General features: G+C 41.8%; 1 protein-coding gene across 4 annotated transcripts in view; it reads right to left on the minus strand.

Annotated features, from left to right (window-relative positions):
* The window catches only part of COL12A1 (collagen type XII alpha 1 chain), a 159390-nt gene extending 150718 nt beyond the window's left edge, over positions 1-8672 (minus strand). For 3 of the 4 annotated variants that reach the window (XM_053286902.1, XM_053286901.1, XM_053286904.1), the window contains exons 1-6: positions 6745-8670; positions 5550-5693; positions 4735-4791; positions 2673-2936; positions 2375-2539; positions 477-650 (exon numbers count right to left, since the gene is read on the minus strand). In XM_053286902.1, coding sequence (XP_053142877.1) covers positions 477-650; positions 2375-2539; positions 2673-2936; positions 4735-4791; positions 5550-5693; positions 6745-6808 — 868 coding nt within the window. In that variant the 5' untranslated portion in view covers positions 6809-8670. Of the gene's footprint in view, positions 1-476; positions 651-2374; positions 2540-2672; positions 2937-4734; positions 4792-5549; positions 5694-6744 lie in introns of all 4 variants that reach the window. The other variant, XM_053286905.1, reaches the window with a different exon arrangement.
* Between the last annotated feature and the right edge of the window lie 6956 nt (positions 8673-15628).

Genomic DNA, 15628 nt, shown 5'->3' on the forward strand with positions numbered 1-15628 from the left:
CTCTGCTGGGAGAGCAGGCTTAGTCAATTCTCCCCGCAGGTGAGCAGGGAGCCATTCCTGGGCAGACGTATCGGCCGCCCACATGTCTCCGTCATGGAGCCAGCAGGGGCATCAGGGATCGGGGGCTGCCCGACCCCCGCAAGTCCCACATTGCCCGGTGTGAGTGCACAGGGCATTCTGGGGAGACCCCTGAGGGGGGGAGGCTGCTTGTAGCCTCCCGGTGAGGGGTCTACTTGTGTGTCGCTGCAGCACAAAGCCACAGCAGCACACTATCAGTAAAATGGGGTTAGCAAAGCGCTCACTCCGCTAACCTCGTTGGGGGGGGGACTTAAGCGGGCTTATCTCCAGGAGCCACATGGCTCCCAGCAGTTCCCATGACCGCAGGAAAGCGGGCTGGGCTCCCTTCTCCTACTTTCCTGCAGTCATGAGAATAGCCTCAAGGTCTAATTCCTGTGAAACTTTCAAAAAATTCTTACCTTCTTCTCCACTAATCAGTTCACCCAATTGTTCATCAACCCCTGAGCACACTTGAGAGACTATTTCATTCTGTATATCCACAATGCCATCAAAGTTAGCCACATTAAAAACATGCTTCAGTGAGGGTTGAGAAGCAATCAATTTCAATTCTTTGGCATCTGCAGCTTTGATTCCTGAAAAGAGTAACAATATGTGAAAACATTTTTCAGTGATCCAGATAACTACAAATGCTGCTGATAGCTCCATGTCTGCTACTGTACTTGTGGGTTTCTGGGTGTCTCTTGGGTCTGGAGATCAAAAACCTCCAAGCCTCAATCCACTTTGAGCGGGAGAGAGAATGAGGAGAAAGCCATGACCGACTTAGCTGCACTTGCCGTCCTTCCTACATATCCAGTTGGAACAAATGAGGGGCTTCAGAGTTAGTCAGTCAACTCTGTGGGACAAGAGGATATATGTGTACCTCCTCCTCCTCCTCTTTTCTTGCACATTGCCTAATCACTGTGAGGAGTTTGTCCACCACACCAATCTAACATAGGAGGAGGATGCTTCCCTGTGTCAGGTGTGGAGACAAATAGCCAAATATTATGTCATTCCCCTCCAGCACACAGAAGCATGCAGCAGATAATGGTGGAATGATGGTCCAAGGGGGATCTTCAATTTCAGATGTTTTTGTAGAGTTCTGGCTTATTTCAAGCCAGATTTCATAATTTTTAGCCATTTTTTTACACACACACACAATTCAAACATTCACCAAAAATCCAATGATTGGCCGATTATCTTCAATTTCACTCTAGGGGCCCCGGACCTCCTTCCCCACATGTGTGGCATGTTTCACGGCTCTAAGACCATGTTTCAAGACTCCAGGACCAACCAGTTAGGGGTGTGCACAAAACCAATTCAGGCAGTTTGGTTCCAGTTCAAACCAAATTCAAACTGAACTGCCAGTCTGTGAACTGGTTCAGTTCAAACAGCTGGTGGTCTGGTCAGTTTTGTCAAGCTGGGTCAAACTGTTGCGACCCAGTTCAAGGGCTCTTGCAAGCCCTGCCAGCTCCCCCCTCCCGCAGCAGCATGGGCCAGCAGCGGCCTGGTTCTGCCCTTCAGCTCCTCTAAGCGGCTCCTATGACAGCTCCTCTAAGTCATGCCAGCTCTCCCTCCCAGCAGTGAGGGCCACCGGTGGCCGAATTTTGACCTCCACAGATCCACGGAGGCCAGAACCAGGCTGCTGCCAGCCCGTGATGCTGGTAAGAGGGAAACACCAGCTGGGCTTAGAGGAGCCACCACCACACTGCTGCACAAGACAAAAGATGCCCTCTCTCTCACACACACACATACAGCTACCCTTAGAACATTCTTAAAGGATTCCCCAATCCCTTTGCTTGTAAAGGGGAATCATCACCAGATTCCCCTTTACAAGCCTAGCCCTTGAAGCGAGCTGAACCAGTTCATATCAGACCAAGCCCAGTCTGGGCCAAACTCAGACCAGCCACCTTTTGGGGCCTATTTGAATCAAACCCAGTTCTATTTGAACTGGTTCGGCACACCCCTACAATTGGTGGCTTTTACTTACCCCCCCCCCCCCCATTTCCCCATACAACTCTATGGGGGAAATCCTAATTCATGTTGCCAATTCCAAAATTCTAAAGTATTTCCAAAATTAATTGAAATATTTTGGAATTAATTTCAACTTTACCAATCCGATTTTCCAAAAAATAAATAAATCGGATTTTATCGATTTAGGGCATTGTCGGATAAAATCCAGATTTCTGAATCTGAATTTGCACAAGCCTAATATAGTATAGTTAAATTGCATTAGAGGGGAAATTGGATTTCTATAGCAAGCAAAGTAACTCAAGCTTCTCTTATCCCTCATAACAATTATTGCACAACTTCAACATACCTAAGGAAAAAACTTCAACTCCAATATTACGAAGCTCTCTTGCTGGAATTTCTACTTCGTCTTGAGACTTTCCATCCGTAATGACAATTGCCACTTTGGGAAAACCTTTCCTTGCTCCAGCAGACTCAGTGAATGTATTCTTAATCAGATAATCTACAGCTTCACCTAAAATTTATAAAATAGACTTTGATTTTCTCATCCAGGAATGATCTAGGTTTTGATCAGAACTGTAAAATCAAGTGAGACAATAAAGAAAAGTGATATGCCTGTGACAGTTTTTCATCTTTCAAATACTCACCTGTCATTGTATTGCCTCCTTTGTATGGTATGTTTTTTATTGCCTCAATGAGATCCCTCTTTTCGAAATACTGATTTAAGTTGAACTCAGTCCGTGTATCAGAACTATACTGGACAATTCCAACTCTTGTCTTTTCTTCTCCAATATCAAAAGCTGATACAAGGGTAACAATGAAGTCTAATATATATTTAAAGTTATTTCGCCCCACACTCCAAGAGCCATCCACAAGAAAAACCAGATCTGTAACAGCACTAAGGGAGCATTCTGGAATACAAAAATTAGAACTATTTAGCAGAGCAAAGCTACATAATTATCATTTAAATATAAGCACAAAAATTATATACAGTGACCCACATGTTCCATAGTCTACATGGGTGGTTCCCAGCCGCCCATGCTATTGTGGGCTCCTAATGAAGCATTGGCAGTGTTGTGCAGGAGTGCATATACCTAAAGTAATGCACCCACACTTCAGGAGTGGGACATATACTATTCCCAGGGTAAGTACCACTCCCCAAGTTCAGGCATGCTAGTTTATGAAGTTGCAGTCTGCACAAGACCACCAACACTTTACTAGGAGCTTACAGAAATACATAGGGATAGGAACCACCAACAACTGCAGAACATGTGAGCCAGCAGGTATAATTGGTTGTATCCTCAGAATGTACTTATTCACAGACCTATACTCCCTAAAAATGGGCTCGAGGGAGAGTGTTTGTTTGTTTGTTTGTTTGTTTGTTTGTTTGTTTGTTTAGAGTGCCAGGGTTTGTAGAAGGAAGGAAGGAAGGAAGAACAAAAATCCTCCCTTCCACAAATGGAACTTCTCCTTACCCTCTCCTTCCACAAATGGAACTACTTCTGCAAATAGAACACACACACACAACCTCAGGCATGCAGCAGGGGAACCAAATTTTGACAATTTGTTCTGGCTTTGGGAGTGTCCTGTGTCACTCGAAAATGCATTCCTGGGCAGTTGTGCATTTTCAGGTCACACAGGGCATTCCTGGAGCCAGAGTGAATTGTTGAATTTGCTCCTCCCTACTGTGAGCCCAAGGCTGTGTGCCCAGAGCAGAAGTGGGGAAATTCTCCCTTGCGCCACTGCATCTTCCTTTCTCACTATTGGAAGGCTGCTCTGGATCAAAGCCAATGTATTGGTTGATGCTTTGGAGTTAGAGTCAGGCCTAGTTCATTTGGATGAATCACAATCAAAAATTACCACAATGAGGGCTCCTGAACCAAAATTAATACACTGTTACAGCTATTCACACTACTAGAGGTGGGGAGGGCACCCGGCAGGCGGGGGAGAAGGCTGTGCTGAACTTACTTTTTTTTCCCCCCAGACGATTGCCAGTTTACTTGGGCATTCATATGCGCAACTCTACCAGGAGCCATGCAGCATTGGGTATCCCACAATGCACTGTGTGATGAGTGCAATGCATTGACAGAATCCCCTGGGAGATGGGCGCTCTAGGTGCCCATCTCTGTGTCTGCTCGGGCTGCAAGCAGTCTGAGCAGTCACACAAACAGTTAGCCAGAGTTAAGGGCAAGCTCATGCCCTTAACCCCAGTTAAAACCCAGGGCAGAAAGCTTGGTTTGGTGGCACAGCACCACCGGGATCAGGCTGGATCCCGGTGGTTCTCACATGCAACCTAACCCAGGCTGGGCTTCCCTACCCCAGGTTAGGCTTCACATGAGAACAGTTTCTGTGTCCGAGACAGAGACCAAAGCCTGGTGACAGGCATATCAAAAAGAAAGAAGAGGAGCATGCTTTAAGGTTTCTAGAGGATTGGAAACAAGAACTTGCTAACAAAAAAACATCGGCCTCCTATCAACCAGAACCAAAAATTGAGGAATAATACTCATAAACATCTGTATTACAGTGATTGGGATGGAGTGGAATATGACTCTTTATTCCTGGCCCAGTAAAGACCTATGCTGAAAAGGGGCAGGAAAGACTGCATATCTCCCGGTAGTTTGCTCTGCCTGCTTAGAAAGGAATGTCTTACACCTCATTAAAATCCTCATTATAGAATATAGTGCTCACTTAGTGGCAAAAATCACTTACTCTGCAATGGAACCTCATCAACCTTTTCTCCTGTTGTTACTAAGCCACCTGTTTGAACTGGAAGAACCAAAAAACACAGGATTAATAGAAAACCAGAAAGTCTCCCATGTCAGAATCCAAGGCTGGATTTAAGCCAGGGTGGTGTACTGGTTAGAATGCTGGACCAGAACTGAGGAGACCTGAGTTCTACTCCCTCCCCCAGCCATGAAACTCCCTGGGTGACTCCAGCACTTATCTATTGGCCTAACCTCACAGAGAAATACCTCAAAGAGTTATTGTGAGGATAAACCTAATAACTATATACCACTCTGGGCTCTTTTGAAGAGGAGTGGCATATAAATGTTCGGTTTTTTTAAAATTCACATATCAATCATCCTGTAGTGGGAGGAAAAGTAATCACTTCATTCTGGGAAGTGATTTTGAAAATAAGCGTTCTCATTGGACTTCTCTATCACTTCATGTCCAGCTATTCTCTTCAAGAATCAGAACTGCTGGGCACTTGATGATAGCTTGGAAGTCCCTATTCATATGATACTGCCTGAACATTTTGGAAAGAGTATAATGAGGAACTATTGGTGGATGCTTTAGTCAACTAGGCAATTCTGTAAGAACTGCAGTTACTGCACGGAAATGAAACTCTTTTTTAACCCACCATTAGCACATGCATAATCAATCGATACAACGAAAATATCTGTACCCAAAGGTTAAGAATCTATAAACAGCATGTGAGTCCAATAAATACTCAGCATTTATTTGGTGCTTCCACTGTAACTATCCCCAAACTTAAACTTAGATTTATGATGCGAAGCACTTACTTGTAAGTTGGCCAGAGACAGATATACTTTCTTCTGTGTCATCATACGAACTTATTGTTACAACATATTCAGTATCAGGTATGAGATCTCTTAATATAGTTTGGGTAGTGCTAGGTGCTAGGGTAAATTCTCTAGTAGGTCCATCTGCAATTCAACATACACAGAACAATTCCATATAATCAAATTTCTAAATTTTTGTGATATTGAGTTATTACAAACATTAAAAAAAAAAAAACCTGCCTAACCAGTCCTCTTAATTTCAATGGGACTACTCTGAATAATTTCCCTCATCATGTTAGCCAGTATTCATTTGGACAGAGGGTCTCTGAGCACCATCCAGTAGCAACCGGCTGATCTACTCTGAAGTCACAAAGTGGCCGTTAAGGCAAAGCTGTCATGGCTCACTAATGTCTACCACGGACCCCGTTGCACTTATGACTCAGAAGAGCTGGGCCTAACACTAGGCAGCTATGTCAAACCAAATCAAATATCAAAAGGCACCTACAGTATGTGTTAGTGGGGTCTAGGGTGACTTTTAAGTCCACAATTTAAAACTTAAACCACCAAAGAATTGCCTACAGATTCTGGCTATTAAAGAACATAGGTGCTTAATGCCCTTGGTGAGGGAGTTCTAGAGTTTTGTAATTGTTATTGGCCAGAGAGAGAGACTGGACATTTGCTATGGGAGTTTAACAGACATCAGCCTCTTACATACCAAATGTAATCATAGCAGATGGTTAAAAAATGTCATATGAAATCTTCTCACTATTTTGGTGTTACTAGCCTCTTATGAAGACATGAGGAGCAGCTAAGGATTTGGGAATTACTCTTATACAGAGAAAGTAAAATCATATACATTGACTGGATGGAGTATAGTAGAAAATTTAAGAGGTTAAGAGGAAAATATAAGAGATAGTAGAAAATATAAGAGGTTAAAGTTGCCTCCCACAATGCCTCCCAAAGATCTAAAGTCTCAACCCAGTGCAAGTAGGTAATTTTATTGTACTATATATACTGTATATTAAGGAAATCTCAACTCTTTCCAACACAGTTAAAGGACCAGATATAATTTAGGACAAATCACAGATGTTCCTAATATCTATTCTCATTTTGGACAAACAAAAAATGGGGGAAAACAATGCAGTTGAACAAGACTTCACATTTGGGAGTGTGTGGTTAGGACACTAAAACCTACCAGCTGCAGGAGTCACTGTTATCCTGTAACCTTCTATTGCATCAGGCGGCCTCGTCCATGACATTTGAACAGTATGTTCATCTACAATTTTAAAATTCAAGTCTGATGGTGGATTAACTGCAAAAGATGCATACCAAGCAACAGTATGTTAAAAGTTGAACAAATGAAACTCTCATTAATTTTAAAAATATGTTAAGCAAAGCTTGCTAAGATATGTCTTTGCATAAATTTGTTTCCAACACATATAGAGATATGTTGTTGGCAAAGGGGGGATACAAGCTGATGGAATATGACAAAACACATCAAAGAGAATAGGCATTACAGAGGACAGCACAGAACATTTGTTTCTTGAATTGCCAAGTCATTCAAGAATGGCCAGCAAAATCAAGCACAATAGAAAACACATTTGGATACATGTACAATGAGTTCACAGATAATAACCACATATGCAAACATTTCACATAACAATTAAAAGAATGTTTTTAACATGCTGGGTGCAATTCATAACAGCATGCCAAATCACAACCTGCTTACAACACCATGAGATCATTTGACAATAATACAATACCCTTTTCAATAAGACATCAAAGAATTGATAAATCTTTTAAAGATGGTCTCTGCACATTCATATTTCACTGATTTTTTTTAAGCTTGGCAGAGAAAAAGAGAAATATGTATTTTAAGAATGCAGTAAAGCTTTGAATGTTTCAAATTATGTTATATGTGTATATATGCATATATTTGTTCTTGGACTTTAACCCCTTAGTTCCAAAAGAGCCACCAAATTGGTTTATAATATTGCATGTGTATATACATAAAATTGGGAATGAAGGGGTTAACAGATTATAAATTATTTTCTGTCTCATTTGAACTGCAATACAGTAATGCTTTTTAAAAACTGAGTTGTATTGTTGTTTACACCCCCTTTCCTAGAGTATTCCTGAGGTGTAAACTATCATTTATCATTATCATGTTCCCTTTGCAGCAGGTGTACCCATACTAAGGAATGGCATTTTAACACAAAATGCCAGTATGGTGCTTACACAACAATGGTTAATTATGGAAAGACAACATCAAGGTATATTTATAGACACTTATTTACAGGATGTATAGGGGAAAAACAAGGAGAGAACATCAGGGATCCGAACAAATGACTGCAAATAAATTTGTGGGAGCTATTGAGAAGATGAACTGAAAATGCAGAAAGGAATAGTTTACATACGCTATCTTATAGCATCATGCATATATGTATATGAAAAGTCAATTTATTATTATTAATTGTTGCTTAGCTTCCCACAATGAACAAAAGCCTCCATGTACAAGGATCATTACACAAAGACGTTTCATAGTAATATTTTATAATGATATTCTCATGTTAAACTGGTCATGCTCAGTCATGCAATATTTATTGATTCACTGTCAGTGCATGGTAGGCGTACTATGAACAACTATTTAAACAAGTCTAACAAAGGCAAATGAGATTCAGCCATACTTTCTTTAAAACTTCAGATTGGCAAGCATTGTGTATGAGCCATATCTTGTGGTTTTCTTGGAAGATGTCCATCATTAATTAATTTATTCTCTTAAAAATAGAGCTTACATCAGAATGGACCTCTTGAGACATCAATAACAAAGTGTCATCTACTTCCAGAGAGATAATTCCCTTATCTACACTGGTGTAGTGCCATTAACTTCAATGATACTACATCAGTATGCACTATAAACAATTTACTCTTTTAAAATGTACATAAAAATGTGATACATCTTTAAACGTGAAACTTGAGGCCTTGAATAAATGTTGCGTGTATTTTAGTGTATGGTCATTTCCAATGAAAATAGGATAATATGGCTTTGTGCTGTTGCTACTATAGATATACTAGTACTAGGATAAATGTTATTAATTTTTTTTTATTGTCCATACACAGGCAGTGAGATTAGAATATTAATCTGCATGCACAATTGACTCCTCATTCTATTTAAGGCAATCATACTTCTGCAAACAACTTTAGCACCATGTCATATCAAAACCATGCAATAGATGTTAATAGTAGAACACATTAACATTTCAAAGAATACCATTATAAAATATTGTTTCCAAAGCAATGGCTCAGGACAAATTTAATGCAAAGGCAGAGACAACTGACCTGAGCATGCTCTTGCTTTAAAAAATAATCAGTACATGGGAAAAAAATAGCACCACCAACCTTGACGGTAAATTGACCTGAAGCAGCAGAGGCCTTAGGCTGTAACTGCTGAAGGACAGCAGCAGCCCACCTTGTTGATATCCAAATGACCGGATTCCAGATCAACTGAAAAAACTAACTGGGGAAAAGTCTTTAACATTTTAAAGGACTTTAATCTGATGTATGAAAACCCAGATGTGGCACTTGGTACTTAAAAAAATATAGCGTGAACGTCACATTTAACTCACATATCAGTTCATCCAGTTATCTGTAACAAATTCAACAGCCAGACTTCTACTCCCATAGAAACCCATAAGAAATGTGTTTGAACTGCATAAGTGTGACTTGACCTATGGCCACAAACAGACCTGATCCTTAATATGTTTATTCATAAGTCCAAGTTACATAGAAATGGAGAGCTGAATTTGTGGCAACAGGCAGGAATTGTCACCTTTGCTAAGCAGGGTTCATCTTGGTTTGCATTTGGACGGGTGTCATGTGAGCACTGTCTGCTGTAAGATATTCCCCTTAGTGTGGCCACAACATTAGGGCAGTGATTCCCAAGCTGGGAGCCTCCAGATGTTGCTGAATTACAGCTCCCATCACCCCCAGCCACAATAAATTGTAGCTGGGGCTGATGGGAGTTGTGGTTCAGCAACATCTGGAGGCTCCCAGTTTGGAAACCACTGCCTTAGGGGATGGAGTCATAGCTCTATGGCAGAGCATCTGCTTGCATACAGAAGGTCCCAGGTTCAATCCCTTGCATCTCCGGGTACAGCTGGGAAAGACTGCTACCTGAAACTTGGGAGAGCCACTTTCAGTCAGTGTAGAAAATACTGAGCTAGATGGACCAATGGTCTGACTTGGTAGAAGGCAGCTCCCTTGGTTCCTAAGCAAGATCAGTAACTGACTTCAGTGGGGCATAAGTTCTGATTGTGAACTAGGGGTGTGCAAACAGGTTTCAATCTTGAAGTTCGAGGGTACGGGTCAAGCCAGACCACCCCTGGTTTGGCTCAACCCCAGACCAAACACACATACCCCAGTTCGGGGATTTGTCAAGCCTTTAAAAATAATAATAATCTTTTTTAACTTACCCCCTCCAGGGGGCTTCTCAAAGGGGCGGGGGTCCACAGAGGTTTCCCCTCCCCTGCCTGCCTTCCTTTTTGTAAAAAAAATCACCTGGTTCGGGCATCTTCAGCCCTTTCCTGGCCTATTCCCCAGCGTTGTGGCCATTCTGGAGGCCGCCATGCCTGTGCGGTGGGACCCTGAGTGGCCGGGTCATAACCCAGGCCACGCAGGGTCCCACTGTGCAGGCGTGGTGGCCTCCAAAATGGCCACCACACTGGGGAATAAACCCAGAAATAGCCCAAGATGCCTGAACAGGGTGATTTACAAAAAGGAAGGCTGGTGGGGGAGGGGAAACCTCCATGGAACACCACCCCGCCACCTCAGAAAAGCCTTCCAGAAGAGGGTAAGTTAGAAGGAAAAAGAAAAAAACTTTTTAAAAAAAATGTTCAATGAACCCCCCCCCGAATCGAACCAAACCGGGGGGGGGTGTTCAATGGGGGGCAAAACCAAACTGGCTTGGCCGGTTCAGGTATGGTTCGAACTCAAACCCAACCAGGCCAGGTGGTTTTGTGCACACATTGTGAACTGAGGCACTTTGGACAAAATTGTAACTATTTTTTACTTCACACCTTCCAATGAATCCAGTAGCAACTGTTTTGCCAGAAAAAGACAGTGTTGGGACCTATGACCAGTACCCAAAGAATCATGCAACTAGTTCCATGCATCCAAGATGGCTTTGGGCTTGTGTTTCTCAAACTGCATACTGCTATGCATAATCGCAAGCCACTTTTGAAACTGAGGCAGTTTCGGAAATGGCATCATGATCTGCTGTTCCAAGAAAAAAGGTTTAAAAATTCCACTGAGCATGCACAAGCCCTTGATCATGCATAAAGTAATTCTTTGGATCCCAGCCTGTTCGGGTAACCACAGTAAGATGGATGATGAAGGAAAACAGATTTCAGAATCATGAGTAAAGTAAAAATTGCACTCACAAAATAGAATATTTTAAGGCCAATTTAGATTATATTCCTCATTTCCACAAGACCTCCCACTTCTTCCTGAGGGTTTGCACTGATAGCCACATCTTGGCTATAGTCGCTTCCACAATCTTGGGGGCACATTTTTTTTCATTTTAAATAGAAAAACTGGCTTTGGGGTGTGTGAATTTCAAACCCAAGTGTATCCTTCATAATTGATACAGGCTGCATTCTCATAGTCACAAGGATTCTGGTTAAAAAGTTAACCACAATCAGCTGATAGTTAAAACACAGAATTTCAGGGCAATCCTGGTCAAATTACTCTGGTTAACCAGCATGTAACCAAGACAGATCACTAGGATATATTTTTTTAACCAGGATCCTTGTGAATGTGAAAATGCAGCCCACAGTATGCATGTATTTTATGCTCTAGATGAAGTTATACCCATATATAAAAGATGTCACAATAAGAAGCCCACAGGTGGACTTTTCAATCCCTTAAAGGATTATCCCATGCTATCCAGAGTGTTGTAGTGCAAGCCAAGGATGTGGATGTGAATTCTATTCTCTCCTCCACACTTCTCACACCAAAAGAAAGATAACCAATAAGTAGTTATTGTATAATCCGTTCACACATTATGGAAACACTATAAACAGAAAGCTGACCAGTTAAGGTCAGATTAAGAACCCAGACTCTTCATGTTGTCAAATGCAATAAAAATAAAAGACTATAGCATTGTTACGGAGTACACAATTTTGACTAGTAAGGACTCTCTGTGACTATCTAATGAGATAAGAAAACTGTTAAGCACTGGGCTCCATCCAACAAACACTGCCTGGCATCGACCCTAAATTACTGAAAAGTACTACTCAAGTAGTAGTTACTCTAAAGCAGCCTGCTAATTGGGCAGAGAGGTACCTTTTTAACGTGGTGATTCTCTTTATTGAGCAGGGGGAGAGTAACTGGCCCTATCCACCCCCCGCACAGTACCTCCAGTGACTATTGCTGGTGTCTGTCTTGTGTTTCTTTTTAGATTGTGAGCCCCTTGGGGACAGGGATCCATCTTATTTGTTTCTCAGTGTAAACTGCCCTGAGCCATTTTTGGAAGGGCGGTATAGAAATTGAATAAATAATAATAATAAAGAACTACCTAATTTCAATAGGACTACTCAGGAGCAATTTAGTCTGGATGTCAGCCACTGTAACCATGCTGCAAGATAAATGTAGAGTGGATTGTGCCCATTATGACTTTTGCTTAAAGTAATGTTTTAGTAATCTATCTTATCATAATATTTGATTGAGAAATGAAGGGGCAATTGACCATGGATGACATCCTGACTACCACTGCAGGCATGCTTCCAACAACAACACAAATGCCCCACACCTCCAAAGCACAGGCACTCTATTTTCAATACTCTCCACAAAGCACTGTTACAGTGGAAACATGTCCCTGAAGGGGTTAGTGCTGCATGCGTGCTGCTGCATTAGGATGTCAGCCCATGTAGAGGAGATCAATTATTAGAAGTTCCCACTGAGTTCTATGGTGCAAAGCAAGCAGGCTGCAAACAGCAGCACTGCTGGGGGAAGAAATCCACTTGTCCTAGAAAACTGGAGTCACTAAGGAGCAGGTTTATCCCCTTGGGGAGGAGAGCTGGTCTTGTGGTAGCAAACATAAATTGTTTCCTTTAAAGCAAGGCCTGCCTTGGTTTGCATTTGAATGGGAGACCTCATGTGGCCAACTGTAAGATTCCCTTTAGGGAATGGAGTCCTAGTTCAGTGGTAGAGCATCTTCATGCTTACATGCAGAAGGTCCCAGCTTCACTCCCTGGCATCTCCAAGTAGGGCTGGGACAGACTCCTGCCTGAAAGCTTGGAGAGCTGCTGGCAGTCAGTGAAGGCAATACTGAGCTAGATAGACCAGTGGTCTGACTCAGAATAAGGCAGCTTCCTATGTTCCTATGTTCCACTGACTACACATCTTTACTGTCTCCCATTCTCTTGGGGAAAGTACAGTTTTGCACTTGAAGACCTTGTCAAGGTGAAGGCAAAACTTGCATCTTTTCATTTATGAGTTTTCATATTCTGACTACAAGGTGAAGTTATCTTAAATAAACTGCTATTCCAATCACCAATGACAGTAGAAAGAAACTATTCCTCACCATGTTTCCTTCTTAAAATAGTGGAGCACCTAGGTTGGGAGTGAAATTCCAGGGAAGGATAAGATCATGAGACAAACTGGAGCCTCCATCCCACCCACCCCATCCACCAAATGAGTTGAAGGCCCTCACTTATAATCACTATCCAGTTAGTGAGAGATGGCTTGACCCTCATTGTCCATCATCCCAAAGTGATTGGGAAAGAAATGAGTTCTGAAAGAACTGCTACTTTCTTCTTATGATTTTCCCCTGTGAATGGTTTTAGGAGGAAGACATCAACATCCTGTTCAGTTTCTCCACTAATATTGGGATTGGGATTAGTACCCCAGTCCACAAACCCTCACAGGTAGCAGCAGGCATCCAACTGCCTAGAAGGATATCGTCATCTCACCTGTGAAACAGATGATTTGTGCTGCATTGCAGACACAAAAACTAAAGTTATTTTAGAAAGGGGCTGCATTGAAAATGATTGAATGCCTTATATAAACAATGAGTTGAACTGGCTTTGGATGATTTTTCACACTTTTAAAAAAACAAATTGCAATGGGGCTTATAGAAGATATATCTACATTACAAATTTCTATCAGTTTTATACTAGTTTAATTGTCACAATTTCTCCTAAAATAATCTTGGAAATTGTTGTTTTGGCAAGGGTGCCAAAATTGCTAAACCCCATCTCAAAACTACAACTCTCTAGTATTCCCTGGAAAAAGGAATGACTTTTAAACCAATTTGAGTCTACAGTATATGCACACCCTTACAGAGCACAAATCCAGACAGCTGTGGTGTTTGTGGGATTCCAAGGTTGTGGTTTTGTTGTAGCCTATATAATAACCAGGAGTCAGCTAGAAGCAAAAAATAAAATAAAAAATCCAACCACCTACTCTGGACCAGCCTCACTGACTGCTGTGGGACCATTCTGTGGTCAGTGATTTAGGCCTTGGGTCATAACCAACCATAAGAACAGGCCAGACATTTGAGGGAATCCACACTGGCAATGTGGACTGGAATTTTGGTTTGGGTTTCCACACATTCAGTTTAATCACAGCTTACCCTTAAACACAGATCTCCAAAAGCTCACAATACAAGATAAATAAACATTACCTTCATACATTACCCTCATACATCTTGTATGTCCATCCAAGTGGTATATGTTCCTCCTGAGCGGCACACATTCATTTGTCCTCTTGTGTGCTGTGCCAACATCATGGTGTTGTGTCCACAATTCAGTGGAGCATTTCACCTTTACTTTGTGTCTTCAAATGTAGTCAGAACAGAGCCCAAGACTCCAGTAGGATCTCCTCACAACAGACTCAGTAAGGGAGTGGCAGAAAATGGCTGCCATCTTCCCCCAAGGAATGTGAAGAGTGAAGCAAGCAAAAAGTCTGGCATCTGCTCCAACAGACAAAGGGGCGTCTTGAAATATGAGAGGGCAGGGCATGCCCCTCACCACATTGTGTGAATACACTAGATATATACTTTTGCACTAAGCTTCCCTAGATCTTTTTAACTTCCTTCCTTAAAACTCTACTTATGGATCTACTGGGACACAAGGGAAGTGGTTGCAGAGAAAAGGGATTGCTTATGAAAGTACCTTTTGCTCAAACTTCTCTTGAAGTTCCAAAAGTTCTCAAGAAGTCCTTTCACATCTGTCAGTTTTAATCAGGTTAGCTGACCTAGGCTATAAACTGGCATCCTGAATATTGTGGGTGAGGGTAAGGTTCATGCAGCATGCCCAGTGTGATTTCTTTGAGCACCAATAGGTTTACTTGTCTATTCTGTTTTCTGCCAGATAGCATCACAGTTACTAGCATTTAATGTGCGAGTTTCAGTCTGGGAGCAGGGATGAACAAAATCATCCACTTTCATTTCTTCTGATTGTATGATGCAACCAATGCCTGGACCAATTCATGCAGAATTTCCTGTGTAGTGATGTAAATAAGTCACTCTTTCTTTTGTTTTACTGAATTGTTGCTTTTGTGAATGTTCTGAAACTTGTACAGATTGTTATTTGCCACACCCTGGAAATGTTATTTTTGTATTTACTTTCAGACCATCATCAATGTATAGGATACAGTACTTCATAACGGAGCCACCTAATGGCCCAGCAGGGAAATAACTTGATTAGCAAGACAGAGGCTGCCAGTTCAAATCCCCATTGGTATGTTTCCCAGACTATGGGAAAACACCTATATCAGGCAGCAGCGATATAGGAAAATGCTGAAAGGCATCATCTCATACTGCATAGGAGATGGCAATGGTTAAATCCCTCCTGTATTCTTCCAAAGACAATCACAGGGTTCTGTGGTCGCCAGGAGTCAACATTGACTCGACAGCACACTTTACCCTTTACTTCATCAGGAGGGAGTGAAAGTCCCTACCCAATGTGGTTACAACCTACACCTTGATAGTAAGGAGTAAACAGAGATGAATGATTTCGTTTGCAAAGAGATGGGTGATGTCTATAATAAGGAAGTCTGGGCAGAAAGTTACAATAGTA

This window comes from Hemicordylus capensis, chromosome 1 (assembly GCF_027244095.1).
Source record: "Hemicordylus capensis ecotype Gifberg chromosome 1, rHemCap1.1.pri, whole genome shotgun sequence".
Lineage (NCBI taxonomy): Eukaryota > Metazoa > Chordata > Lepidosauria > Squamata > Cordylidae > Hemicordylus > Hemicordylus capensis.